Here is a 27,832-nt window from a genome sequence, read left to right on the forward strand (position 1 = left end):
TGCAATAATTTAGTTCCTTTTTTCATAAACCGGGTTGAATATTTCTATGGCTGGTTCCAGTATTTTCTGATGTTGCTTTTCTTCCTGTTTGCTAGTCTGAAAGTCTCAAATCAAGATTACTTTTCTGCTGGAAAATGATTGATATCAGCAACTTATAGTTCAATGAATGCAAACAAAGCTTCAGATATTCTTCTTTAAAACAAGTTAAAACATCTCCTGCTCTTTATATTTTGCTCTATTCAGATTTTCTCTAGGTTTGACTTCAACTTTGAATATCTACCTTTACCCTACTTTTGTCCTGAGCTTGGAATTCACTGGGCAGTAATTCCAGCACAGATTAGACTTGTTCTCTAAATAAAAACTTGTTAAAAAGCTTCATGTAAGTCCAAATCACCAATGAGGAATGTAGAAAGTAGTAGTCGCTCCACCCATTACCCAAAACCCGGTCAGGACATTTAAGAAAATTAGCAGCCTCCTCTTTCTTACATACAGACACACACATACACAAATATACAAAAAGATTTTTTCTTAGTTACTGAACAATTTGGTATTATTTCAGGGTCCCAGTGTTGATGATAAATAAATAATCATTGACTTCCAGACAGTATCTATTATTCGCTCATGATCATTCTATCCTGATCCACGAAAACTATTTATTCATGAGGTTATTCTTTGCACTGATACATATGGCATCAGTAACAGCAGGATTCAGACTCAAATTCAGAATTTTTAGGCCTTCTACTCTGGTCTTCTAGTGGGTGTGAAAACACCTCTGCAACACTTCTGTTACTCGTGCTCTTTGTGGGGCAGAAAATACAGGAGATTTAGGACTGAATCCCTTGGCCCTTGTTGCAGGCACTGCTTGTGAATATCAATTTGCCCTGTATCTCGTAGGAAGCCACACATCTAAGATTTCCCATGCTCTCAAACCTGCTCAGCCTGCCTATTATGTCCCCACATTCAGCTCATCAGACAGAAGGTGGGCGTCCCAGGCTGAGCTGAGATGCTGCTATGACACTGAGTACTGGAAAAGTGGCAAAGAATGTTTATAAAATCTCAACAAGTTAAAAAAAAMCTTTTTTTGGACACGAACAAAATAATGTCTAGTTAGAGCTTTTTGCATGATCTGCATGGTAAAAACCATTTAGAGGCAATGGTTGTATATCCCATGAGAGAAGCACGGTCTATAAACTTTACCTYTGTTTGAGGTAATGAAAGGCAAATGGAGCTAGGGAGAGCCAGCAATCTGTCTCTCTCTCCTTTAGGAGCTGATGACTTACCTTTGTATTTTGAGCAGTTCTGGGGGGAGGAAGCTGCACTAAGCACAGAGAAATGCCCTAAGGCAGAGCACTCCCTCACACTCTGGCTCTCTGGGGAAAGGAAACTTTCTCATTCTTATGTATTACCTCCTCCTCTCCGGGAGAGGGAAAGATTGTGCCCCCTTCTCTCCCGTACCCTTGATCCCACAAATAGTTTCACAGACTGAGACATCCTATTATCCATGTTGCAAGCCATTAAATAGCAAATCTGCTGCTGAAATCAATACACTGGAAAAAAAAAACAAATAGTTTTTTGTAGAATGTTTTTATTATTACATTAACAGTTCTCCATTAAATTAACCTGGGCAGTCCAAGCACAGTACCAAGAAATAAATCTCTTTTCTTACTTTATACATAGTAATGGGAGTAAGAAAACAAACTCAAGAAGAATTTATTTGCTGCTGAGGAAATAAAGGTTTCAATTATCAATCTGTGAGGTACAGTGTACCATAGGGAATGATAGGATGTTCAAAATTATCTCTAATTCTTTTCTACGGGGCTTATGATACGTACTGATGAATAAACTCTGACTGCTAGATAGTTCTGCTGTAGGGTGAGGAGGGTGGCTGGGAAGGGATTTCTCTGGGCAGTGAGYGCTTGTAATACTTGCTGTCATGCTCTCTCCTGTTATCCTTGCAGATTTGGAATCACTGGCTGTAAAGGGTTTTATGAACTGGTCAGGTTGCAGGCTCTTCAGCAAGAGGTGCTTTAGGGARTTGAAGAAGCAAAGCCTGAAAGGGAGATGATACCTGCTCAATGGTGTTTCTTCTCCTGCTGAGTTCCTGTAATAAAACATGGTGTGTGGGAGGAAAACACAAACAGATCAYGCTGAAGGCTCAAAGCGCACACAGGCAGCAGTGCAAGACTGCCTTGTAGGTGCAGAGCTGTGTATGCAGGCAGAGGAGATGGAGGTATTTGTTGCTCATAGCTCTGTGGGTGAGGTTTGCAGTTTGCTGTGTCATATGTCAACCAGACTTTGAAGATGGCCATCAAAATTCTCTGCGTAGAAATGTGCACCTGCACATACGTACCTATACATGCAAACACGTTACACCCATGCATACTCAMGCAGAAACTGCTAGGGACATACACRATTCACTTTCTTTTACAAAGGTATTGTCCAGTTGCTTATGCCATTGCCAGCCTACCCTGGAAGCTGCCRCAGGCCCACTGGCAACCATCAAAGCCCAGCGCTCTGAGCTCTTGCACTGCTTGGGTTTTACTGCAGTCATGGGGTGCCGGATCGTCTATTCCAGCTCCAGTCTTTGGAGCATCTCTGTTCAGGAACATGGGGGATTTTACTGCTTATTTTGCCCAGGTGATACAGAAGGAGGCAAATGTGGCTCAGAATCGGGGCTGGGGTCCTCAGTCATCCTTTAGAGCCTCCGGGATTTTGGATTTGGGTCTGTCTCTTTAATATATTATGTAAATAGAGAGACAGAGAGTACTGGCATGAAAAGAAGAAAAAGATATTCAGTTGCTTTCCCACACTCTGGAAGTAAAAACATCTCTGGCATAAATGAGAAACAGCATTTATGTAACTCATTCACAAAAATTAGGAGATTAGCTTTAGAAGATTTTGTTTTTTCCGTTGCTGGTCACTTGTCAGACAACACATATCTCCTTTTTCTGCTCACTAAGGCCATATCTTCCACGATTTTTTCACAATTTATAATAATCTATTGCATTATTTCTACAAGCAATTTTTGCTATGAACTAGCAGTTTCCTCTCTGCCCCCATATTGACAGTTTCTGCCATTGGACTGGTGAATGGCCTTTTCTAGCAAGCTGTGTGATACGGTTGCTCCCTGACTGAATGATTTAGGATTCATCTTGCACTCAGGTGCACGTGCGCACGCGCACACACACACACACACACACACATACACAGTGCAATTTACAATTAAAGATGAACCACATTGCAAAATTCAGCACCAGACATGATATAGTTTACTTTCTTCCTTTGCCTCCAGAGGATTCTGAAGAACAGTCTTAGATGAGCTATGGTTCAAGTGATAGAACCAGGAAAAAATTGTTATTGTTAAATTAAATGGGGCCTTTGTCTTGCCTTGGACTCCACAGAGGACAAATCCATTTTCCTTTTAAGAAATAGGAGCAGAAGCAAAGTCATGTGCAAATAGTGAGAGGATCGTTACATACTGTTTGGTAGAACTCTTCTGGGGAGCAGGGAATTGTTTGCTGCTGGTATTCACAGTGCCCTTTGTCTTCTGCAAATGTTATTGTGATTAAAAACTGGCTCAGCCAAATGACTATGAAATGAGTCAGACTACTTATTTTCAAGAATATTTGGAATGAATATGTTTCCCATGATTTCTGAGCACCGACAGTTATGGCTCCTCTTTCTTTTACAGAGGGCCTCTTCAACTGTTTATAACGATCTCTTATTGGACACCCCTGGACACCTTTTTTTCTCAGCTAGGAAAGTAGAATTCTCCAGCACATACATATCAGTATGGGAATACCAGCATCATATACTTATGTATGTGTTTATAGGAATTCCACGGGATGAAATAAAGGCATATCTATATGGTGCATACATGAGACACCCTTCTTCCCCYTGTCACAGAACATACTTCCTAGCCAGTTCATAAATGAATTCTAGAGACTGAAGATAATTTTTTCCCCTTTTAACACGTATCTATAAAGTGGATTCCACGAGGGGGAGCTAGAAAACAAATAATCTTTCACTAAGCAGGCTATTAAAMTATTTGCAGAATAAAGTGGTGGACGTGTTACACATGTTATCAACCAGAAGAGATGGCTGAGTTGGTGGTATATTAAGTCTTCCACTATGATGACTCTTTGTTGTATGGGAACATCAAGTCATGCTTCAGGGCCTTGTAAAGATTAACAAAAGATTCAGCCCAAGTGTCCTTCTGGTGCCCCTGGGACTGAGCAGCCCTGTAGGCTGTGTAGACCATAGTCAGCACTGTCCTTTCAAAGTCTTCTTTCTTGAGGACCCTCGGGTAGGTGGACAGTCTGCTACTCAGCCTGCGGACCTCTGTGATGCTCTTTGGGATAACCTCATTGCAGATGGTGTCAAATTCAGCAGCCTTCCTCAGTGAAGCCAGCTCCTCATCTTTGATGGAGATTCTCTGACTTTTGTCAATGTCAAGCTCAGCTAAAAGAAACTGGTACAAAATCAGAACACAGAAAGCTATTTATCTTCTCCAAGAGAGTTTGGGTAGATTAAATGTAAATTCACAACATGTTCTTAGGTTTTTGCTTTAGGTCAAAAGTAGGCAAACCTCTCATAGCACTAACTAGATGTGGGGCACAGCAGAAAGTCTCTACGTAAACGTTGCACTCAGTTTTGTGTCACCTACATGGGAAAATCAGAGACAGGCTATGGGTGGGGGAGGAAGAGGGAAGAGCAAGTATGCTTCTGTTGTCCAAAACAGGCAGCAATAGCTTTTGTTGCTATGTGGTGAGTAGAAAGACCAGAGATAGCAGCATAGTTGGGAAAGGCCCCACCCCATCCTCCGCCCCTCAGGTACAGCAGCAGTGGCCTGGCTCTGTGTGAGAGCACAGGCTAGATGGCTTTTGGCTTCTCAGCTGACATTTCCTGCTTGGACATCCAATACCAGTCTCCTCAAAGTGGAGAATAGATATATTTGGCCCAGGTACCTTCTTCAGACGGGCCACCTTTTCTTAGCTAGTAATGTGAAACTGTTCCAGACTGTGCAATACACTTGCTGGTATGGAAGTAGGGACCTGAATCATTTTGAAGTGAAACTCTCATGTCCTAGAAATTACTTTGCAATGACTGATATTGGTGGCTTTGATAGTTTGGTCAATTCATTTGGGACTGAAATTCAGATCAAACTAAATGCATTATATTATTAATACATAATTGTTCTGAAAGGAAGTTATTTCCAATGCAAAGCCATTGGCTTTAGTTTTCACTTTGCCTGTCGATCAGCTGGAGCTCACACGCGAAGTGTGCCAGGCTGCTGCCTGCTTTATGAGCTGAAAGAGGTGAGTTTGGCATATATATGCCCAGTCTTTAGCAATGGGTTTATGGCTGGGATAAGTATGAAAGAGACTAAGTGGGAAAGAGATAATGGACAACCCCAATATAGACAGTAACCCTGGTCTTGGTTAGGACTGGAGGTACCATTTGCTTCCATATACTGAACCTCATAAAGCAGGACCACGTCTTCCAGTGAGTTTTGTAGCACCGGGTTAAGAAAGGTGGCTGAGGACCTCTTCAGTCGCTGAGCAGCTGGGAAGAGCATAGCTGGAAAACAATAACGTGAAAAGAGAAGTTTCGTAGTGTGGCCAGCACTGAAAACAGGAAGGACTTTTCAGTAGTAACTCAATGAAATAACTGCCTGCTGTAAAAACTTACTGTAAAACATGACTTCTCCTTGTACATAAAATGGACTACATGGACTGCTTTGATAGTAATCTGCTAGGGATAGAGATCAGCTGTTTGCCCTGTACCTACATAGTACATAGTAAGGCTATAATCCAGGCCTGGGACYCTGAGGTGCAGCCGCAGTGTAATGAATAATAATTATAGCTGCAATAACAAGAGAGCCTGACATGCACATTTTACTCCTGACTCAAGACCAGGGAAGAAAATCTGCGAGGGAAACCAGTACTGACCCTACATACAGCCTGTGTTCTTCAGGCCATTCTGCTATTGTTACACTTCTAAGACCCTACATTTCTCCTAATTGCAGCTGTTTAAAAGTTGATCTCAYTAGCTGATAGAGAGACCTCTCCTCCAGAGAGTAGATCACCTCACCTAACCTGGTCATATAGATCTGGAAAGAGTGACTCACTCTTAGGGGATGCCTATGCCTCTTCAATGACATCGAGTGAATCTGTGACCAGCTTAGGCCAGACAGCTAAACTGAGGTGAATCCCAGTCTATCATGACTTAAATGCTACACGGTCTCATAGCTAAATATTGCTCAGTCTACTGTGGTCAGATATTTTTCACTGCTACCTCAGCAATGTAGAATATTTGTGGTACTCATGGGCCTCCACAGTCAGGAGTATAGAACACATCTGATGATGCATAACAGATCATCTAAATGCTTTGAACTAYTATAATTACTCCTTAGGAGGTTTAAATTCCTTTTGGAGCAGAGAAGAAAACTGTTTTGTTTGACCTTATGTGTATATGAACTGGATGTGTATATGAACTAGTTGGAGTCGGGCTTTTTTTCCACCCTAATGCCTGGGAACAGGAACTTCTTAAAAAATGTGCCTATGCAATTGTTGGTACATTTTCTCTTCTCCACTTTAATTATTGTTCAACATTGCAAAAATTTGGAAACTAGTCTGAAAAGAGGAAAAAACTTAGAATTCTATGATTATGAGTAACATTTAATTGAACATGTAGGTTATTTCTGAATGTCTGAAAAAAAAAATCATACTATGCTTTATCTACCAGATTGGTTTTCCATGAAATATTCCTGAATGGTTCAATTTTGTTTTGGTTTTCTGAAGTTCTTGTGATAGATTTTTCATATTACCTGTAGAAAACCTGAAGGTCATTTAAAAGTCTCTCTGTCAGGTATGCACAAATTTTGTGCTCCCTGACCACACAGTTCCTCAGAAAATTTTTATCTTTGTTTACCCAAGCAGATAACAAACAAATAGTTCCTTCTAGACTTTGTTGCTTCAATGTAGTCCTGTTTCCTGGGCCACTGCCAACTGTTGACTTTAATAAAGTTTGACTTGTTAATGATATTTAACCTCTAGTGATGCAAAAAGAAGGAAACCAGGCCCCAAGAGATTTAGTTAATTAGGAACTTTACTATTTGGCATAAGGAAAATTAATTGTGATAATATCAGGTATAAAATAATTCATGCTTGACCCWGCAAAGGGTATTTTGGCCTTGAATTAATTAGGGAACATAATATAGGTAGAATAGTTTGTTAAATTGCAATATACATACTAGAACTGGATACTACTAACTGCAAATGGGTACTTCAGTGATGGGTGCCTGGCATTTTGGTATGACACCTACAAAGCTGTTTTTTTCATGTTGGATTCGTATGATTTTAAATTAATTATTGTTTAAATAATGGAACAGTATTTGCAGGGTATGTGACTAAGAGTCTGAAGGACTCTTAAGGACTGAATTCATCAAGTAAAGCACCTGAGCTGTTGAAAAGGACTTGCTTTCTGCTGTAGCTTTTCTCCAGCTTGATGCCCAATCTGATCTGATCATCTTGGCCAAGCTAAGGAGGTGGTGAGTTTGGAAAGGTCACAAGTCACCTCTAGGCTCTCTTTGAGAGTGCTTAGCTTCACACCATCAATGACGATGTTAAGTCAGATCTTGTCCATTTGCCCCTAGGTAATAGCTGCTCATGGGACCACCAGAGGGATGAGCTGATCAAAGAAAGGGACAGGCACTTCTCAGCATGCCCTGTCTCACGCCCTCGGTCTTTCTAGTGACCTTCCTATCATCTGTCTGCTCAGATATACTCAGCTTTGCTGCAGCCTGGTTTCAATCCAACAAACATGGCAGGTCACCAGCAAGCAGAGGCCATCTCTGTTTTGTGTTACTGCTCCTTCACCAGAGTTCATCCCTCTTGCTCAGAGCTTTGCTGAGGCATACTGGAGCTATTCCATTTTTTGCTCTTGGTAGTTGGAAATGCAATTGAGGGCATGTGTAGCACTTGAAAATTCAAGCACTAATTGCTGAGTAATTTAAATTTTTATTACTGGGCAATTAAAGCTCTAATTACTAAGAAGCTGGCAGAAATCCAGTTTGTAATGATGATGATTCATTTTTATCTCTTTTAGATGCCCTTTCAATAGAAACAGCCCCAGGGTGCAGAGTACCTAAACATATACAGATGGTTTATCTCGCAAAACTTCCCTAAGCCATGGAAAGGGTATCTGTGGTGTCTTGCACCACTTCTGTCATGCTTATTGCCATCACACCGATCACTCTTAGGTTTTTGGTCAGGTGCAGATTACTACCATTGAGCTGAGCTAGAAGTTTTCAGATTCAGCTGATTCAGTTTTCTGGACYGCTTCTCCAGAAAAGCCTCACCAAAGGATTTCTCCTTCCCTGAAAGTTACAGTGTTGACTTAGTACTGACCCATTTGCTGAATCACAGGTGACAGCTCTGGAGAGCAGCTGGGTTTTCTTATCCAGCTTTTACCAGATTGGCAGGGATTAGGTTAAGGAATTCAAAGAGACAAGTTGCTATATTGTGAGAAAGAGCTTTGTGTGCATGTCAGAAGCGTATCATTATATCATCCTCTGTAGGGACCAGGCCAGCACTGACTCCCTGAACTCATTRTCTTGTTCCCAAAACATATGCAACTTTGTTGCGGCTCTTACAAACTCTACTCAGACGCTCTTTCTGAGTTCAATTCTTATTTGTCATAGTGATCAGATCTTTCTGCTCCACATTTTATATCAGTGCCCCTCAAAATACAATAMAAGATACAGCTATCTCCCTCACTGCTGGATTGCTCCCTGCTAGAGCCTGGCCACTTTCACAAACCTCTACTGACTCCTTTCTGGTTCTCTTTCAGGACTATCCAGTTGTTTTTTAAACAAAAGCTGTAGTAGCCTTTGCCAACTTTGGCTTGCTTCTAACTATTTAGGCCTTCTAACTATTTAGCTCAAAACAGCTTAGAAATTGCTTTATTGTTTAAATGTAATGTCAACTCTGAAGCTGACAATAGCTTTATTTGAAAGCTATTTTAATCTTTCTGAAGAACTGAGTCAGAATTTTCTGGACCTCGTTAGCCACATGATAAGTGTCTGTCATGTTCTTGCTGATTTTCTGTATAGTTTCACTGGTGAGGGGATGGATGTTTGGTTTTGCTTTCCAGTCCATGCTTCTGCTCTTGACGCATAATTCCCAATTGCTGACTGCAATTTGCTTGCTCAATAAGTAAGTACAGGCATAGCTGCAGAAGTACTGAATTATTTGTGTATCATCAGTGCCCTTTCCTTCTTCTCCTACGCTAAGGTATCAAGCCAAGAGCATGAATCAGGTCCTGTGCTGACCATCACTTCAAAGTATGTACTTCTGCCATCAGAATGTGACAACAACTTCCTGAGGCTTCAGGATAGAAACTTGATTTAACTGCAACCATGACTCAGTAAATATTGTTTTGTTTCACTTCAGGGCCATGGAAAAAGGCTGTCTCATGACTTCAGTGGGACCCCTGTTATGAAGGACAGGAAGGACAGAGGAGCTCGAGTGACTTATAGATATAAACTCCTGACTCCCTGCTAGCAGAGCAAAGGACTTTTGCCTTTTGGGACAGGGAAAAGGCAGTGGGCCAGCTGGAGTTGTCCTATGAAACAGATTCAGTCTGCAGACTGCCAGCTGTGTCACTGCCTTAGATTATGACCTGACTCTGAAGAAACTAATGAAAATTTTTTCTTTAGATCTTACTGGCTTTTTGGGACAAGCCTCTTAATTTTTCTGGTGTCATGAAATTTCTCCCTCTAACTACCTAGGATTTACAATAAATGGATCTCAGCACACCTCAATGATCCTGTCAAGAGAAGACATTAACTGATAACCTGTTACTACATTTTCTTATTAACAGTACCTTTTTTATTCCAGATGAAGTCAAGCACTTGCCAAAGCAGACGAACAGAACGCTGCCCATTAAGTGATTGTATAGGCAAATATAGCAGCCATTATAATGCCCCGTAAGAACCATGACTGATCTAGGCTGGTTGAGCCTATTTTGTGGAGGAGGCTATCAGGCAGTTCCCAAAGGTGATTGTTGCTGTTGGATCTTTGGGTAAATGCCAGAAAAATTCACAAGAGAATTTTCTTTACTAGCTTAGGTGAGGGGTTTTTCTGGCCTCAGACCCTATGTTTCTCTCTGACCATGCACTGCAGAAGAGAGGAGGATGTGAGTTTCAGAGCTAGCATACCCCTGAGAAAGTTTTTTTGTTTCATATATCCCATTTGATTGCCTTACTTATGAGAATTTTCTATCATCATCAGACCAGGAATATATTATTTGTAAAGAGCTTTATTTTTGCCAGAGAACATTTCAGTGGATCTTTTTGCTGAGCTGCTCCATTGCTAGAGTAACAACTCACATTCCTGAATTTACTGCCTCCAGCTCACTGTGAAATACCTGTCCTTACCAGTCCTACACTCACTAAAATTTAGCTGCCCTGAACAACTACCTGCTTTGTATCTGTGGCACYGCTTCCTGCAGAGTGGTGTTGGCCTAGAAGTGTATGTTGGGCAGTGCAGGCGTAACACAATCCATATAGAGTATAGTGTTAACAGGGAGTGAGAAAGTTTATGCATAGTAATCCCGCCGTTCTTCCTTTCTGTCCTGCACTTGCCTTGTCCCCAGAGAGATGGAGGACCAGCAGTCATGCAAAGTGTTTATACTCTTCTGTGTTGCAACCGCTGTCGTGTCCAGGTGTGAACTTTGCCAGAGGCACTGAAATGGACTGCCTTCAGCCATAGCTTCTTTTTATTTCCTGAGGCTTTGCCTACAGTAACAAAACTGCTATATTTGAAAGCACTGAACACTTTACCATAGCACAAAAGAAATGGAAAGGAAGGAAAGCTGGAGGAAGAACGAGRGGGATAGAAATAAGGGAAGCATGTATGAAAATCTAGAAGGACAAGGAAAAGAAACATCACAGTGTTATAGGYTAGCTTCTGCAACCTTTATACTGAGCTGTAGCTACTCATGGAAGTAGCTCCCATGACAACAAATGCTATGCAAAGCCTTGTGCATTTCAGCTTTAATACATTAAAATCTCTATTACTAGGAGATGAAATCCCAATGCTTTTTAAGAGAACATAGCAATGAGATGGAAAAGACATTTTAATTACAAAGCAACATGAACTAGCACATTTTTAAAATCTGCTACCAAGAGAATTTGCCTCTTTCTACTTTTAGCCCCATATCTTTGATACATGAGCTTCTAAATGTAAAATTAAGAGTGGAAATGATCTCTCTTTATTTTGACTGATGGCTAGAAGTGAGAATAGGAACTTGTTTCTTCTTTAGTCATAAAAAAAATAGTTAAATAAAATGGTTTGGGAAGATATGATTAGCATCAACTGACTAAAATGATCTCAGAATTTATTAGTCACATGAAATTTCCATCATGCAACATTTTTACCTCATCCCAGTTTGGAGAAAAGTGTGCTATGTTATTTATTCTTCTTTGGCCATAAAGAGGGGAACCCTACCTGGAATTATTTATGCTCACAGAAAACTTTAGACTACCAAGAGAGGGCTTTAACATGCTGAAGTAAAGTTGCTGCATCAGATATGGAAAGAAAAAAAAACACAGAGAAACTGAAGAGAAGGAGAAGTGAAATATATTGCTGTCCTTTAACTTAATGCCATATTATCAGGAACTTTAGATAGGCTATAGTGGTCATTATATGAGAAAAGTGCAGCAATAATGAAAGGAAATAGCAATCCTATTCCTCAAATCTAACACAGAGGTACTAAGCAATTTTAATAACACAGGAAATTTCACATAGAGGTGAGAATTGAACCAACACTTTAGATCCCTGCCTTCAGTGCTACCTTCCCTATCTGTGTCATATTGCTCGTGAAAACTTCTCTCCGAGAGCTCTTAACACTGGAAGACACAAAGCTATCTTAAAATAATTAAATACATCTGAAAATATTTCTTACAAACAAGCAAATGAAGGGGTATAATGATGATCCAATCTCCTTCCACTTTTATTCCCAGGAATAAGCAGAGAAGGGAGGAGGGCAGGAAGAAATGAAGCTGGGTGTTGGTGTCTTGGTACAGGTTCATGACCAAGCTGATAGGAAGGACCAGCAAAGCAGAACTAGGAGGGTGAGTCTGATGAGCATTGGAGAAGGAACAATGGAAATTAGAGCTACACAGGAAAAGGGCAGAGCTGCAGCAGCTCAGAGAGCTGTATGCATCCCACTATTGCTCCTCTGAAAGGAAAACCTTCTAAATCACTCTCTTCTTCCAGTTCTCTGTCCTTTTTATATTAACACCACAGAGCTCTCATTCAGTTGCAAGCAGCAAATCTCTGCCCCTTGGGGAGCAAAAAGGGATGGTCTTGAGCCGTACACCAGTTCTCAGGTGTGTGTTTATACAGGGCTGAGACAGCGAGTACAGAGGAAAAGCATGGAGTAGAGAGAAGGATCTTTTTACATTTYATTGTGCTTTCTTTTTCATACAGGCTTCCTTGCTTTACTGGCAGACAAAGGTGACTATGTAGCTAGGAATTTGCTGAAGTTGAAGCAGAGCTGCAGCTGCAAGGKGCAGTCCCACACTTGCCCCCCAGTCATGCTTTCCATCCTTCCCTTTGCTCTGACCCTGCTTTGTGTGACCGTATGGTGAGCCAAGCCAGAGATCGACTGGCCAYGAATGAAGGGAAAAAACAAACCAAAAAATCATGGTAGATTTCAGCTGCCTCATTCCCCACTACAGTTACTATGCCAGTAGCCTTCCTCCATATGAACAACTCCCTGTGCAAATGTGGTCCAGCTACTCTTAGGATATTTGGTGACGATTCCAGTTCTTGGATGACATAATGATGGGTTGCAGCCCTGGTTAGGAAAAAGCTGGAGCCGTTTCTCATGGTAACAGAACCTTTGACCTAACCACCAGGTGCACGGTCTCACTTCTGCAARTGGCTACCTGAACTGCTGTGGTTCCTCCTGAAGCTAAAGGTGAGCATATACTGTAGATACCCCTCATTGCCAATCATTTCTTTCCATTTTTTGTTTGCACCCCTTGAACTTCTAACAGAATAAATTCAACTGGTGTGAAGGATATCTAAAATTTATTCTAAGACTGAATGCTGAGAAATAAATCAAAGGTCAAGTCTGAACCACAGACCTAGCAGCGAGCAGTATGGATTTTCTTTTATAAATTCCAARTGGTATTTCACATTCTTCAGTGCAAAAACGTACTGTTGTTGTTGACAAGTTTCAAGAGAATAGGAACTACACCATATGCATAAACCAAACAACCAATAGTATGTAGATTTAGAGGCTCTCTTTGAAATTACCCTGCATTTTCACCTGGGGGAGTGACAGGCCCCTACTACCTGCTAACAAGGGAATTAGTGGATTTCCATCACTTGACATCATCCAGTTCAGCCTATGTGCCTTTTCAGAAGATATGCATCAGAGAAACACAGTGGATCTGTTCAAAGGGACACTGAATGAAATTTTATGTAGGGGACCAAACTGAAAGATGTATGGGTTTTCTAACTTTAAATCTGTGGCCAGAAAACCTGCAGATTATGAGAAATAACGGAATATTCTTACTACTGCTGATTGAAYTGTCCTGTGGTAAATTATCCTGTGGGAACCGTCCCACTAAGATTRTGGAGTTATTAGCTGAGATCAGGAAAAACAGAAGAAATGATGGGAGCCCTGATGTTATTTGCTTAAGGCTTTTGTGAATAGTTTCAGCTAGCAAATAAAGTAAAGGGTTTGCCAGTAGATCTAGGAACTGTTATTGAACTGATAACAAACCATACAYTATTTCAATTGTGTAGGAACTGCTTAGCCATATATAGCTGTACACATGGGAAACGACAAACTATTCCTCTAACTAATTAGATATGAACACCTGCAGCTCAAAGCTGAGGAGAGATAAATACTATATTGTTCATTTTTCTTGCTCAGCTTAGGAAGGACCAAAAACATCCTTCCTTCCAAATCTCTATCCAAATTCAAATAAATTGGTAGGAGGAGAATACACAAGTCCCACTCCCCTGCTTCCTCTGCTCTGAGATTTCACTTGCTCTTCAGAAATAAGGAAACTCCAGCTGCATTTCCAGCTGTTCAGTGAGTTCCAAATGTTGGTGCACCTGCTGCTCATTTTCTTAATGACATGAAGATGTGCTGGATGAAGAAAATATATAAATCAGCCTTGTCCAATAATCAAAAAGCAAAGGAGATACTGAGTACTTTTTGTGAGGAAATGAATTATTTCTGGAAGCAATGTCTTTTCAAAGCATTGTATATTTCCAAGTAGTGAAGATTAAGGCAAGAAGTCTGAGAGAGTAACTAAAAACTGAAGGTGGATTCTGATATATTTCTGAACTGAATTCGTACAGCTATTTGGTCAGCTGAGGAGAAAATCGTATTGTATCCCTGGGTAAGAGACAAAGGATCCACTCTCTCCTTCCTGTGGTGGTGAGGAAGATCACCATAAGAAAATGTCTATTCTGCCAAGTTTTTGTCAAAACAGAGTGAATGACAGGCCCCATTGTGTTAGGTTCTACATTTGCATGAAAATGTTATTAATAAGTTAACATAACTAAAACATAATTGTCCACTAAATTTAACTGGCGGATTTCGATGTAGGTAGATGTAATTGTGGGCCAAAGGAATTTCATCAATCTTTGTGATATGGCTAGAAATCTTGCAAAGCTGCCTGGAGGTTAAACATAAAGTGAATTATTTTTACAGCTGCCTCTCTGTGCTCTGTACACACATATGGGATTTCCATTTTACAAGGTTCTTTTCCCACTATTCTTTGATATTGCATACACTCTTAAAATTTGAATATTCCTAGATCTTTCAGGTTTCACAATCTGCTGAAGTAAAACTGAGACTGATGTATGACCGGATTCACCAATAAATACAGAATGCCCTGCCAGAATTTTGAATATTGCAAACGGCTAAATTCAGTTGTATAGTGTGGACAAGGTCCTCGAATGACCTGACCAGCCCCATGATGCTGCTCTGCAGACTGCCAGAGAGAGATCCCCTTGCTGTGAAATGTAGGCTCAGGATCAGAGGGAAAAGAAGGTGGTTAGATTCAGGCTTCTCAAAAATCTTCAGYCAACAATATAACTCGAATATTTTGTCTCCTAAGGGACAGAACCTGAAAAGTGTGAAATGTTGACAATTGCTACTGACATTGATGGAAATGCAAGACCCAAAATCTTTCGTTGCTGTGGTTCCCATCCTCTGTGGATAACATCTCACAACGGCTTGCAGCCCAGAAGGACTCTGCCAGTTCATCCTAGTGTGTTTGGTTCAGCACAGTTCTTTCTTTCCAAACAGTCACCTCTCTTGGAGTCTTTTGAGCTGAGATTGTAAAATGGATTTCAGCTTCCAGAAAAACAGCTTAAGTAAATGTTTAGGGAAAAAATGCTAATGATATCATTTCCTAAACTTAGGAAAATTGAATTTAGAGAAAGGGAGTTAKGCCTCATTTCCAGTGAAAACCTTTGGCATGTAGCTGACTGAAAGCAGCTGGCATTTTATTTTTCAATTTAACCCCTTTGTGTGTGGGGACTGAGGATGCCACTATGACGGTGCAGCAGTACCTTAGATAAGCTGCTGTGATACTCACACTGTAAAATAAACATATATTTTCCTGAATTTGAGCTTTCTTCTAACAAATTTGAACACCTTTCACTTTTTATAGTGAAATACGCTTACTTAGACAAGGTTTTGCCGGTATATATACACTCACCAGGCTGTTGTTATAGGCTACTAATGAAAAATCTTTAGGTCAATATGGYATCTGTTTCCTTGCACCTAGAAAAATATTATTTGCGAAAACTAGACCTCGTAGTGTGACAAATTTGCATGACACTTCTMTCTCAGCTTGATGGTAAAGGTGATCTTCCAGCAAAGTAGACAGAGATCACCTAGCTGTAYAACTGAMCATATTTAGGAGTAGACTGACAATYAGTGTGACCACAGAATGAGGTAGGGWCTACTTACCCTCATTTTGGCCTCAGTATCACACAGATAATGAGCGTGAAGCAGAAATGAAACTAGYTTGTCATGGCTGAGCTTCTCAGATGCAAAGGATTACAGAAAGATGCTGGCCTGAGTGCTGTAGCTTTTTGTGAGAAGGTCATTCAGAAGATGATCTATAACTTCTTACTKTTAAATAATGTATGCAGTATTTTGTCAACAAAAGTACCCATAAGGAAATGTACTGGGTTTGACAACAGAGAAGTAAAATGGAATATATCCAAATAGCTGCTCCCAGTTGAATTGTGCTTAGAAGAGCTAACTCTTTTCTAGTCCATCAGGCACAGCAGGTTTTCACTGGGTGCTGAAATCCAACCTGAAGTTCAACAGTATTCATATGCAGAAGTGTTAGGGGAGGTGTATTTGTTTCTGTGATAGTTTCCATCTTCTTTAGCACTATGAACTCAGTCAGGAGTGAAAACCATAGGTCATCGGAGAGAAAAGCCAGCCGGACATGATACATACATCTATTTTGATGGTGTAAACAGAAAGGAGAGGAGAAGAGGGCATTTGACAAACATGTCCAGTGGGTTGCATTTACCTCACTGACAAATTTGTGGCAGTAGAGACTGAGTTATTCATACTGACAATGCTTCCTGTATTTTCACTTAGGGGATSTATATGTATGCGTCATTCGGCTTTGGACCTCATCTCTGCTGGACCATGCTGTCTGTGACTATCATACAAGAATAGGGCTTAAAAGGATAAAGGATAAAAGGGTGCATGCTGGACTGATGGTCTGTGACACATGCAACTAGTGATTCAGGGTCTGAAGGGCACCCAGAAATTCCTAGCAAACTTCTAGCAGCCTACTGCCTAAAACCAATTTCTGGCTAGAAAAGGAGAGTGTTTTTAAGGAAATTTCTTATGGTATATATATATATATAATTTCTTAGGGTATCCATAAATGTTAGTTATTTACTAGACAACTTCTCTAAAGACTGACTTCTTCGAAATTTGKAGCCCACAACATTTCCCTGCAGTGAAGGTGAAAAATACACCAGGACAAGACAAGCCCTGGCCCATGTGATTGCCAGCTTGTGACTGGCTCATTGCTCCAGGCCCATTCATAAACACCAAAATGTCCCTCTCAGCGGCCATTTGTGCTCCTTGTGTCCCCAGAAGAGTCTGTCCTTTCACCTCATGTTGCACTGACAGACCTCAGTGAAGGAGCTGCTGCCTTCCCCTGCGCAGCAAGGCTGGTTTTATGGAGATATGGGCACAGGGGGARAGAGAGGGATTTTGCATGAGAAGGCAGGAGGATTAGAAAAGGCAGGCAAGAGCAGCCAACCTGGGCCTGTAAGCAGGTTTTGGCTGTTCATTGGTCTTGACGGTGGGCAGAAGACTTGCTGGTGGCTGTGATTCCTTCATCATAACAGGGACCCTCTGAGCCGAGCTCGGACACTGTATTGAGTGTTTATTTCACCCTGGATTCTCTCAGACAGCCTATGTGAAAGCAGGCCCATGTTATCTTCTTTTTTTTTTTTTTTCTGCTGGAAGCTTTAACCTGAGAGTCACCTACTGTCTGTGGTGGTTTGAGCCTAAGCACTACTCGTATCTAATTCCTTTATGGGGCGCCTGAGTGGGGAAAAATCTATCCTTTTGCATCTTTGTAAGGACTCAGATGTGCTTTAGACTTGCTAAGCTAAGTAGAAAGCAAACTAAGCTAGTCCCTTTCAGCTTTGTTTATTAAAAACCTATCCCTGATGGCAGAAAGAAATAAACAAACTGTATATACATTTTTATCATCATTGGACTTATTGCCTTCCAGAACTTTCTGCCAAGTTGGCATGGCAATCCAAATAATAATAATAATAATAATAATAATAATAAAAGAAATTACTGTAACTGTGATAAATGAATGGTTTCACGTAAAACATGCTGTACCATATTAGGATATCTTCAAGTAGTTTTTAACTGGAAATAGAGTCTGTTCACTGCCAAGTCATGAACAATATCAGCAAATAAAAATGAAGCATGCATTAAATACCTTTTATTTTAGAAGGGGGATTAAGACAGAAACAGTTTTCTCAGACATAAAATCTGTATTTAATAAATAAACAAAATTCAAGAAACAATTACTTTGTGTCTCTTCAAAGTCAGGCATAAACAGGAATGTAATGTCATGGCCATGAGCATTACAAAAAACAGGGAGAAAACTGAAGGTTTGCACAACTTCATCCATCCCCTCCTTGGACTGAACTGGGGAAAAACAGAGACTCATGCAGTTGTGGCACTGCTACAGTGACTGATGATAGTAGGAAAGGATGATTGGTATTAATGGGGAATACTGTAGTCCCATAGCAATGCAAAAGTGCTACTTTCTGGCAACTTCAGTGAAAAAAAAAAAAAAGGCTGTTTCCTAGGGAATGGAAAGATTNGAAAGATTCTTTTTGCATACCAGCGTAAGTTTGAGAAGTCATAGGGAAGCAAGAAAAGAGATGAGCAGAACTCTGGACAATTTCTGATTCAGTGGCTGATGATAGTAGGAAAGGATGATTGGTATTAATGGGGAATACTGTAGTCCCATAGCAATGCAAAAGTGCTACTTTCTGGCAACAAAAAAAAAAAAAAAAAAAAAGGCTGTTTCCTAGGGAATGGAAAGATTCTTTTTGCATACCAGCGTAAGTTTGAGAAGTCATAGGGAAGCAAGAAAAGAGATGAGCAGAACTCTGGACAATTTCTGATTCAGTGGAAATAACTTTACATGGAGACCATTGGTGAATTGCCAAGATTAGTGTATATCAATATCCTGATGTGTTGAGAGGCTGGTGGAAATATGAAGCAAAAGAGAGTCCTGCTTTCATGAGAAATAGGTGGGAATTGACACTGACAGTTCCAGAGAAATGCAGCCAGAAACAGATGGCTAGGATGAAGGCCAGCTTTAACAGATGGACATCTGAACAGCAGGTTCAGATGGGGATGCATAGCACACTAACAAGGGGAGGAATGCTACCCTAATCTTAAGCGTATGTGTGCTTTTATCTTTCCCATCCATATTAATCATATTTCATCTCTGTCACTCAACTTTCCTTTTCCTCTTTTCCCCTCATTCATTCTACTTGCTTCTGTTTGCCATCTTTGCCTCCAGCTTTTCCTCTATTTTTTCTTAGCATCCCTGACTTTTACCTTCGCCTCTCTTGTTTCCCTCTCTATGGCTCAAATTAGCACTGCCAGATTGAAAAGATTGTATTGTTTTCAAGACAGAGAAGCGACTGGAAGTGTCAGCTCCAATTGGGGCATGCCAGCACCTGCCAAATGGATGGTAACAATGAAATCCTGATGTTTTAGCTCTCAACAGATTTCCACATCCAGTTTGGTGCAGTTTACTCTTTTCACAGCTAGCCAAATCTAATCTAATTCTGCTCCCTCAACACAATACAAGCAGTGAGGGTAGCGCAGGCATCACAGAAGACCTTGTGCATTTGCGTCTCCAACCTGATACTGCAACAAGGGGGCACAGAATCTCCTTTCCAGTGCCCCATTTCCTCCCAAATAACCTCTGAAATTTGAAGAGCTTATTTTTCTCTTTCTCAGCAACATTTTTTTGAGCTACCTACCTGGCTCCTCCCGTGCTGAGAGAGACTCATTGAGTTTGGAGTTCRGTTCCTGGCGAGTGAGCTGGTTTGCTGTGGCCAGGGAGGAATTTCCAAAGGACGAGTGGAATGTGTGCTGATCTCAGGGTAACTGTGAGCTGCCAAGCGTAATCGGCAAACCAGGCCAGGAAAGGCCCCACATATGCTTTTACCAGAAGAAAGGAATGCTTGTGGAAACTGGGAATAGTGGATCTTATTTAGCTCCATTCCTTTCTTCCTGACATTCTTCTTTGTCTCGAGTCTAGCACAGAGCTCTCCCCAACACAAGTGCAGTGATAGCGAGGCAGGAAAAGCAAGACTATTGCAGCAGCCATGAGAACTTCAGAGAGTAGAGAAAAAGCTACTTGCTAAAGATTAAGTCAWTGAGTAGACAAGCTAGCCCCATGACATGTAATGTTGACTGAGGCTAGCTTACTGTCTCTGAATGAGCAAGTATGCTCTGGGGGACATACCATAAAGCTGCCATAACAATAGCTGAATAAAACAGGATTTCAGGGTAAGAAGAGACACAGGCCGAATGAAAGCRTACAAGATCCCTTCATCTACTTTCTTTCCCTCTGCTGGGAGTGAAAACACCATAGATGCCTGGCCCCCTGGAGACTTTTGTCTGTATATCTCCTCAGAAAAGTATTATCTGCAGCTTATCCTCAACTTGATGTTGAGGATAACTGCTTTTTCTTTCATTTTCAAATGCCCTGATACATTTTCTCTTCTCCTTCCCATCATCAGCTATCCATAAACCAGACCCTCATGAACTTCACCCACACCAGTGCCACTTACTGGAAAACAGCTTTACCAACAAATAAGATGTCTGGGCTGAAAGATTTGACACTCGGGTTTACTACTGGAAGCTAAGTTATAGGGAATAACTCATATCCTGGCCTCACTCAAGAGAGCGGCAAAACTCCTGTTAACCTCAGTGGCACCAGTTTGCATGCTTCAGTGCTTTCAAAGTTTAAGCAAAAAGCAGAGCTGGTTTGCACATTTCAGATCCAGGAGAAGACACTTGTACAGCTGGTGCGTGTGAGGCTCCCAGTTTTCCTGCACACAGAGTCTATACATCCAGCTAGCTTCTTTGCATCTCAGGTAGACTCAGCTCCCTCCTATAGGCCTGTGCAAAGGGATAGTACACGGTTTTCAGGAGCCCTTGTTCAGTGTGGATGTAGGTTGTCCATGCAGGCAAGCACCAATATTCACCTCTGCTGCTGCAGCCAAGCATTTGGGTCCTGCCCTGCCATGAACCTTAGTACTGGCACTGCATGCAAAGCTGATTGCTCCACCGGCCTGTGATGTACCTCAGCAATTTACATCTTGCCCATCACAATTTCAGTAATCAGAGCTTCTGCAGTCTAGTGATGTCCGTTAAGAGCTGCTGATTTTCCTTTCAGTGACATTATTCTGTTCAGTGTCTCTGACAGGATTTCATTCTGCCTGAGAAGTCATTACCCTCCTGCCAAATATGGCATGATCTACCCTATGAAAAACAAGAAAAGCACTTTATACTTTAGAAACAGAACATATGAGATGACGCATATGCAGTCATCCTGAAAAGATCTGAGGCAAATGACTTAATTACTCCATGCCCCACAATGAAAAGGGATGTTAATATTTTCTTTCATTAATTACACTGAAAGTTCTTTAGAGAAAGATTTTTTTTTTTAACCGTGTGCGTTTGTACAATGCCAGGTACAAGTGAGGACTCTAGACGCAGCAGTCAAGCAAGAGACAATCAGAGGAGGACTCAGAGTGCTCTATAGTCTTTACATGTGCACTTGAGTTATTTTATTCATAACTGAACCTCTTCTCTTGTGAAGGGAATGCTGGTTTAGCAGCATGCGTTAGCAGCAGTGAGTCAGCTATTAAAGCTGAGGTGAAGATAACTATTTCAGTTTGAAACTGCAAGGAGAGATTTGAACGGCAGGAAGTACTTCTGAGTTGGAATTTGGTTGGGATATAAGTATCCTTGTGTGAACTGATCAGGATGCCAGGATAGTTCAGTGCTTGGGACTAAGACAAATACAAAGGATATTATGGTATGCAGGCTTTTGAAACAACCCCAGATTAGCAGGGAGTACCTTATTGAATCACCAGTCCTCATGATACTGGGATCTACTGAATTGACTTTCAATTCATACTTTTATTTAGTCTAGTGCATATCGAAAACTGTTTTACCTCATGTCTTCCCCTTTTTCTAATGTTGCTTTCCCAGCTCTCATGAAAATTATCTAGACCCTTTCTTTTAATTTTTAATTCTTTCAACTAATTTATGACTATGCTGGCTCCTAGCTTTAGCCATTTGTTGCTGCTTCCTGTTGTGAAAAGAGCTTCGGAATCTCTAAGATCCTTTCTTGCTGACAGCAGGACTGCTTTTACAGAGTACAGTTTCCACCTCTGATCTAAACTGAAACAAGAGAACTTCTAGTCTGTCCCCACTCTGTTCCCGTCACAGTTTACCACCATTCCCCTTTAAAACAGCAAACTTTGATTTTTTAAAATATTCTTTTTATATCTTTCTTATCTACTGTGGATTTTGATTCATGGTTCATCCTCTGTTCAGATTAAGTTGATTAAATATGCCCCTAAAAGCACATTTGAGGAGTCAGGACATGTTAGAAAGGATTTTGACCACAATCACAGCCCTACCATATTGGGTATTTATTTTATGCATTCAAGGATATTGATATTCCAGCTACCTTTTATGACAGTGAGCAGCTTTAACAGGTACCAATATTTAATCTGTTTTCAAGTTTCTCTTCAGTTGCTGCCCTAGTCTTCCTGCAATAACTTTATAGTTTCAGACTTCCACCACTGCTGATGCCCGAGGGATCTGTCACATGCAGCAGGACAGCCGTTTCTATACCACTCATTGAAGCACAGGGCAGAGGTAGCAGACCAGAAGCTGTATGACCATGTCCATGTGGCTTCAGGCCAACTCAGCCCTGCTGAGAGGCAGCACTTATTCCCTTGGGCTTATACCATGCTTACATGACCGTCACCCTACTGGGAATTCAGCTAGAGCCTGGGACCTGCTCTGTGCTTGCCTTGGCACTGGCTGCATCGTCTCAGCACTACGCTCTGTTGTGCCATGGAGATATCCTGGTTGCTTCCTTAGCTCATTAATTCTCAGTTCTTTTCTAGACTTGTCTGAAAACAAATCTATTTGCTTTGTTCTATTATTTTTTTCTAAACCTTCCTTCCTACTTCTTACAGTTTGGGGGCAATTTGTTTTTTAAGAGATTATTGTCTAGGTCTAGGAAGTACATTTATTCTCCTCTCTTATACAGCTCTTTATAAAAGGAATTCAGGAAATGAAAGCATAGGCATACAAGCTGTCTTGTTTAGGCCATCCTGAGATTAATACCCCTGAGTTCAATCCCTGTCTATTTCAGGCAATGCTTCTTTCTCTTTACAAGTACTGTTGTAATACATAGTATAGTAATTTGTACCATACAAATGAGCTTACAAACCAGGAGACTCCAGCCTACAAACATGCGTTCTCAAGAACTAGCGCACAAGAGAGTCAAGGAAGATGGGAACAACCTCTAGAGCAGATCAAGTGTTTTGCTGGTGCAGCTCCAGTGGTGCCAGTGGAATGGATTCAATAAACAGGGAAGTTAGGGCAGCTGAGGTAATTTTCCAAGTGATTGTGTGGGAGTCAGCGAGCAGGAAAACTTTATATTTTCTCCATAAGAAGAAACATGTTTTACACAGCCAGGCATAGACAGAGCTGACTCTGTTTTGTAGTATTTCACATCTTTCATAGTTTTATGTTCAATACATATTTTACAACTTGGAAAACAATGACTTTATGGAAATTAAAATAAGTTAAATAGATGTTGCATTTTAAAAAGTTTTTGTACGAGGTCCAGCTAGTGTAATTTGTTTTCATTCTTGGGTCAGACCTTTGCAAATCTCAGCATGCCCTAGATAAGCCAGAACTGTGACTTGGTATCCTAGAGGTCAGCTGTGGGTATATGTTTGACCACTTGTGAAGTAATTACATGTTGTCTTCAGACCATACTCCTTTCACTCACATGGTCCAAARCGAAAGTGTTAAGTAAGCAATACTGTCAGCAGTGAAGCCTAGAAGTTGCTAAAGAAGAGAGTGCCTGGGTGTAACAGTGCAATATGTGATAAGTTAAGAAAGAAACAAATAATGTAAAAAGATGAGGGTGTGCAGTGCATATCCCAACATCCAAGGAACTCATCCTTTGTCCACACCAGCAGTCTGCATGTAGTAAATGATCAGAGATAGCAGATCTTAAACACTGGTTTCTCATAAAATGATTGACTGGTTTTCCAGCATCAGCCAGTCTGACTTCCTCTCTTGTCCATAGTCCCTTCCCTTGACACTGGAGAGCTATCAGCTTTCTACAGCTGAGCCTATGAACAGCAACAGCCTGCAGAGTTTGTGGCTCATGTAGCAGCTGCTCCAGCAAATTCCCAAGCTCTGTTTCCTCAACATTAGAGCAAATGCTTAAGGTTCATGCTTCCGTGGGGAAATCAAGGAGAATAAGTATCCTGTTCATCCAAGGAATTCCTTCTGCAGAAATGCTCTAAAGAAAATTAAATACTCCCTTGACATTATGGAATGACAGCTTGACTTTCACTGAGCACTGGAAAAGAGGTACRAAGTAAGGTATGTGGACAAGATAGATCTAGATGTGATTGCAGTAAAACTGGAGGACTGAAAGGCCCAGTACAGCCATTCTCAAAGTGTGAATCCTTGGTGGTGCTAATACAGTGGCTACATTACCTTTTGCCTCCTTACTTATCTCACAGCTGGGTGAGAAGAGTTTTGCCTTCTCCTTTTGTGCCTTTCATCCTCTCCTTCTCCAGCTCCCACTGACAGGTGAACATACAATTTCATCTGCTTCTCTGCTTTCCAAGAAGCYGCAGCCACAAGGAATCATATTGCATATTCACTCTCCAAGCAGCCAAATAACAAGCATGCTCTTGTCTGTGTACTATTTATTAGAATATTGAAGCTCATAAATAAACTACAGCCAGCAGAGAAGAAATGCACTAAACAAGTCTTGTTTTAGTGTTTCTGCACASGGAGCAAGCAATTCCTAGAATGTGGATCTGAGGCTAACTTTTCTCTTCATCAAGCCAGTGCTCATCAGAGTAGCTTGATGAAAGCAACTGAGTGGCAAGCAGTGACATTGGTTCACGTTACCACAGCAGTGATTGTTYGTTTTTATTTTGTGGTAAAGAATARTATTTTTCCCTTGTTTTCTACAGGACAAATGTCTATAAAGGTCTGGAATTCCTGTTTGGAYCTTTCAGAATAAATATCACCTCACCTGTAACATGGCACATGGAGATGCCACTCATTAGACATCTAACATTATATTTTCTCGAAAGGCACTTGTTTCACAAAATCCAGGAAGATAAAACCATGYAGTTAAGGCCACAGGAGGCTTGAGGAAAACAGAGATGGTAAACAAAATAATTTCACCACCAATCAAGATCTTTCCTGTGTTATTTTGAATAAGTCTATTCCTAAGACCCAAGCTTTATCTATGACATTTGGATTGATGACCACAGCTGGATCTAAGCAGATTAGGAATCCCTGTCATTTTTAACACAAACTGTTGTGTATTAGGAAAGGGTAAAAAGGGAAGTATCTCTTTTTCCTGCTAGAAATACTTTTTTTATCCRTTTACTGATGCTCACAAAGGTAACAGGAGGTGGCATACTGGAGTTCCCRCTCACTRTTCAGCAAGTCCATGTTCATCTTTCCTCAGGTGTGACTTTAYTCTTAGCAAAAGCTTAAATACTTTRTGACAAGGATTGGACAGTCAAGGCCATCCTGAGGCCCCCTAGTGAAAAGGGGAAAATCTAGACWGTTTTACCCAATGTCAACTGTTCATTTCTACAGTTAAAAAACAAACAAACAAACCACAATTGTCGGTAATTAAAATGGGCCCTTTTGTCCTACTTTTTTTTTGTAAACAGTATGGACTACTAGTTAAAATGAAGATGATATGGAGGTTTATATTTCATTTCTATCAGACCAGATGCTGACTTGTCCTTACTCTTCCAGGTCCAAACTCAGGTCAAGACTTGGATAAGACTTAATGGGCTGAGTTGTAATGCAACCACAAGTCCCTTGCTTGAAGAGCTCTGAGTGTGCAGAACAGCATGTTGGGCCTCAGAACTCAAATTTCCTACTGGGTTTCTAAGCAATTCATAAGTGAGAATGGAGGGTTTGCCCTGTAAATGCTGCAGAATAGGATGAGGTTGGTTGGGCTGGCACATGGGTATTTCAGGGGAGCGGAGGTACTCTGAAGTAACTATTGCTGGAGGAGTCATGCATCTAAGAGCAGCTGAAGAGTCCAAGTAGCTGTGGAGAGGAAGTTCTGCTCTTTCCTCAGCAAATCTCTCTGCATAATGTTTGTGGAAACTGAATTCCTTATCACAACAGGGAATGAATCTCCTCCTCCCTCTAAGTCCGCTAAAACAAGCTTTAGAGTTTCTATTTTTAAARTAATTTATTATCTCAAAGGGAAGAATAAAGTTCTGATTTTCCCTTTAAATGTTCATGGTGATTAAAATTGGACCTTAATAATTACATGAATTTCTTTTAGGGTTGTSTTGTTGTTTAATTAAAATGAGTAACTTAGGAAAAACAAAGAACATCCTTAAATAAATAGGTCATAATTTCATGAAAATAGAACCCTTTCTGTTTTCTCCACTTTATCTATAAAGTGTCCTCATTCTCCCAAAAGGTACGATTTGTATCAGACATACAGATGTAGTTATRATTTCCTCCCCTTTTTAGGTATCATCACTGGAAGACAAGTTCCTATCTACAGAACTGAAGGGTTTTACAACAGTGATTAGTGCCACTACTCTTATTATATAGTCACCAAAAAATAAAGCATGTGCAGGTATAGTGACTTATCCAGYATCATCCAAGCAGCTGGTGGAAAAACTAGCAAAAGAGCCTGCTGTTCTGCATCTCAGGTCAGTACCCTGTCAGCAAGCCCCCACTAACTATAAAGAACAATTAAACTTTATTACAGYCGCAGCATAACTCCATTCAGTCATTACCTCCCCTCACAAAATCCAAACCAAATCTAAAGCACAAATTTGAAAGGAACTAGCCATAATGAGTAAGAAATGTGAGACTCTGTGTGTGTGGAAGATGATTTAGCAGACTCCAGTTCCTTTGAAACTCTGTGAATTTCTGTATTAGTCCCAAAGAAATCTTTTGGGAGGTTTCCTTTCTCCATTTCCAGAAGCTCTACCCAGCAGCTAYAGAACCTGTGCCAAATACTAGAGGATAGAATAAAGAAAAGAAAAGGGAAAAGATATCATCACTAGCTTTTAAGCAAGCATCTCCTATGCAATCCAATAGCCCAAACTTTTTCATGGGTTGATGCTACCCACTCAAATACAAATATATCACCACCACATGTTGTCATATTGGCAGCTGAAACCTGATAATTACCTAGTAGCTTTCTCTATGCGGCGTGTGCAAATCCAGCAGGGTAGATTCTTGGGCATTGTTAGGCACCTTGCACACTTTAAGTATTGTCATATTTACAATTAACAGATATCTGCCTGGTGGAACAGAAAATCATGCCACTTGTGACAGGCAAAGAGTTTTACTTTGAGATTTCATGACCTGGAATTTTTATTAACAAAGAGAAAAAAAAAAAGAGGGAATGAGAAAGGAAAAAGTGAGAAAAGAATAGAGTTTTGATTCTTAGGATTTTTTCCTATATATTGATATTATAATTTTATTTTTATGCATTTATGCACATATATTTTCTATTTGTCTATACAATTATTTAATTAAGCACATGTTTAATAGAAAAAAAGAATTTCATATTTGGGAGGGTCAAATTAAAGTATAATGAAATATAGTTTCTGTCCAATTCTATATACTCAAAGTTTTCCCCTAAATAGGTTTTCACGTTTAAATCTTACCTCTGCTCCATTTGTAGGTCATAGTGGCATGAACACTGTAATAGAACAGCAGCAGCAGCAAAGTCTTCCAATGCATCCTTCTCTTTAAAATAAGTATATCTAACTATATACTATCTGTTATTTCCTACCTCTCTTCTTTTCAGGAATATAAATGACTTTTCCTCTTCCCCTCCCCCTTTGAAAGAGGAACCTGTCTGTTCTTCTGAGTACAGCTCCTCTCCCAAACCAAGTCTCCTCGGGATCAG

General features: G+C 40.6%; 1 protein-coding gene across 1 annotated transcript; it reads right to left on the reverse strand.

Moving 5' to 3' along the window:
- Positions 1 to 1,609: 1,609 nt before the first annotated feature.
- FAM180A (family with sequence similarity 180 member A) lies at positions 1,610 to 27,832 on the reverse strand. The gene is made up of 3 exons (XM_085324068.1): positions 27,588 to 27,832; positions 5,480 to 5,580; positions 1,610 to 4,471 (listed from the first exon to the last, which is right to left on the reverse strand). Exons 1-3 carry the CDS (start codon positions 27,661 to 27,663, stop codon positions 4,130 to 4,132), a joined length of 519 nt encoding a protein of 172 aa, XP_085180194.1. The 5' UTR covers positions 27,664 to 27,832; the 3' UTR covers positions 1,610 to 4,129.

The sequence above is a fragment of the Rhea americana genome, unplaced genomic scaffold (assembly GCF_003343005.1).
Source record: "Rhea americana isolate MKP2758 unplaced genomic scaffold, rheAme1 scaffold_9, whole genome shotgun sequence".
Lineage (NCBI taxonomy): Eukaryota > Metazoa > Chordata > Aves > Rheiformes > Rheidae > Rhea > Rhea americana.

Bases quoted from the DNA above. Each gene is read 5' to 3' on its own strand.
- FAM180A (XM_085324068.1), bottom strand. From the start codon at position 27,663: ATGCATTGGAAGACTTTGCTGCTGCTGCTGTTCTATTACAGTGTTCAT. The intron at 5,581-27,587 runs GTAAGATTTAAA...ATTGTTTTCCAG, and splicing joins GACCTACAAATGGAGCAGAG to CTATGCTCTTCCCAGCTGCT. The intron at 4,472-5,479 runs GTTCAGTATATG...ATTTTGTACCAG, and splicing joins ACGTGGTCCTGCTTTATGAG to TTTCTTTTAGCTGAGCTTGA.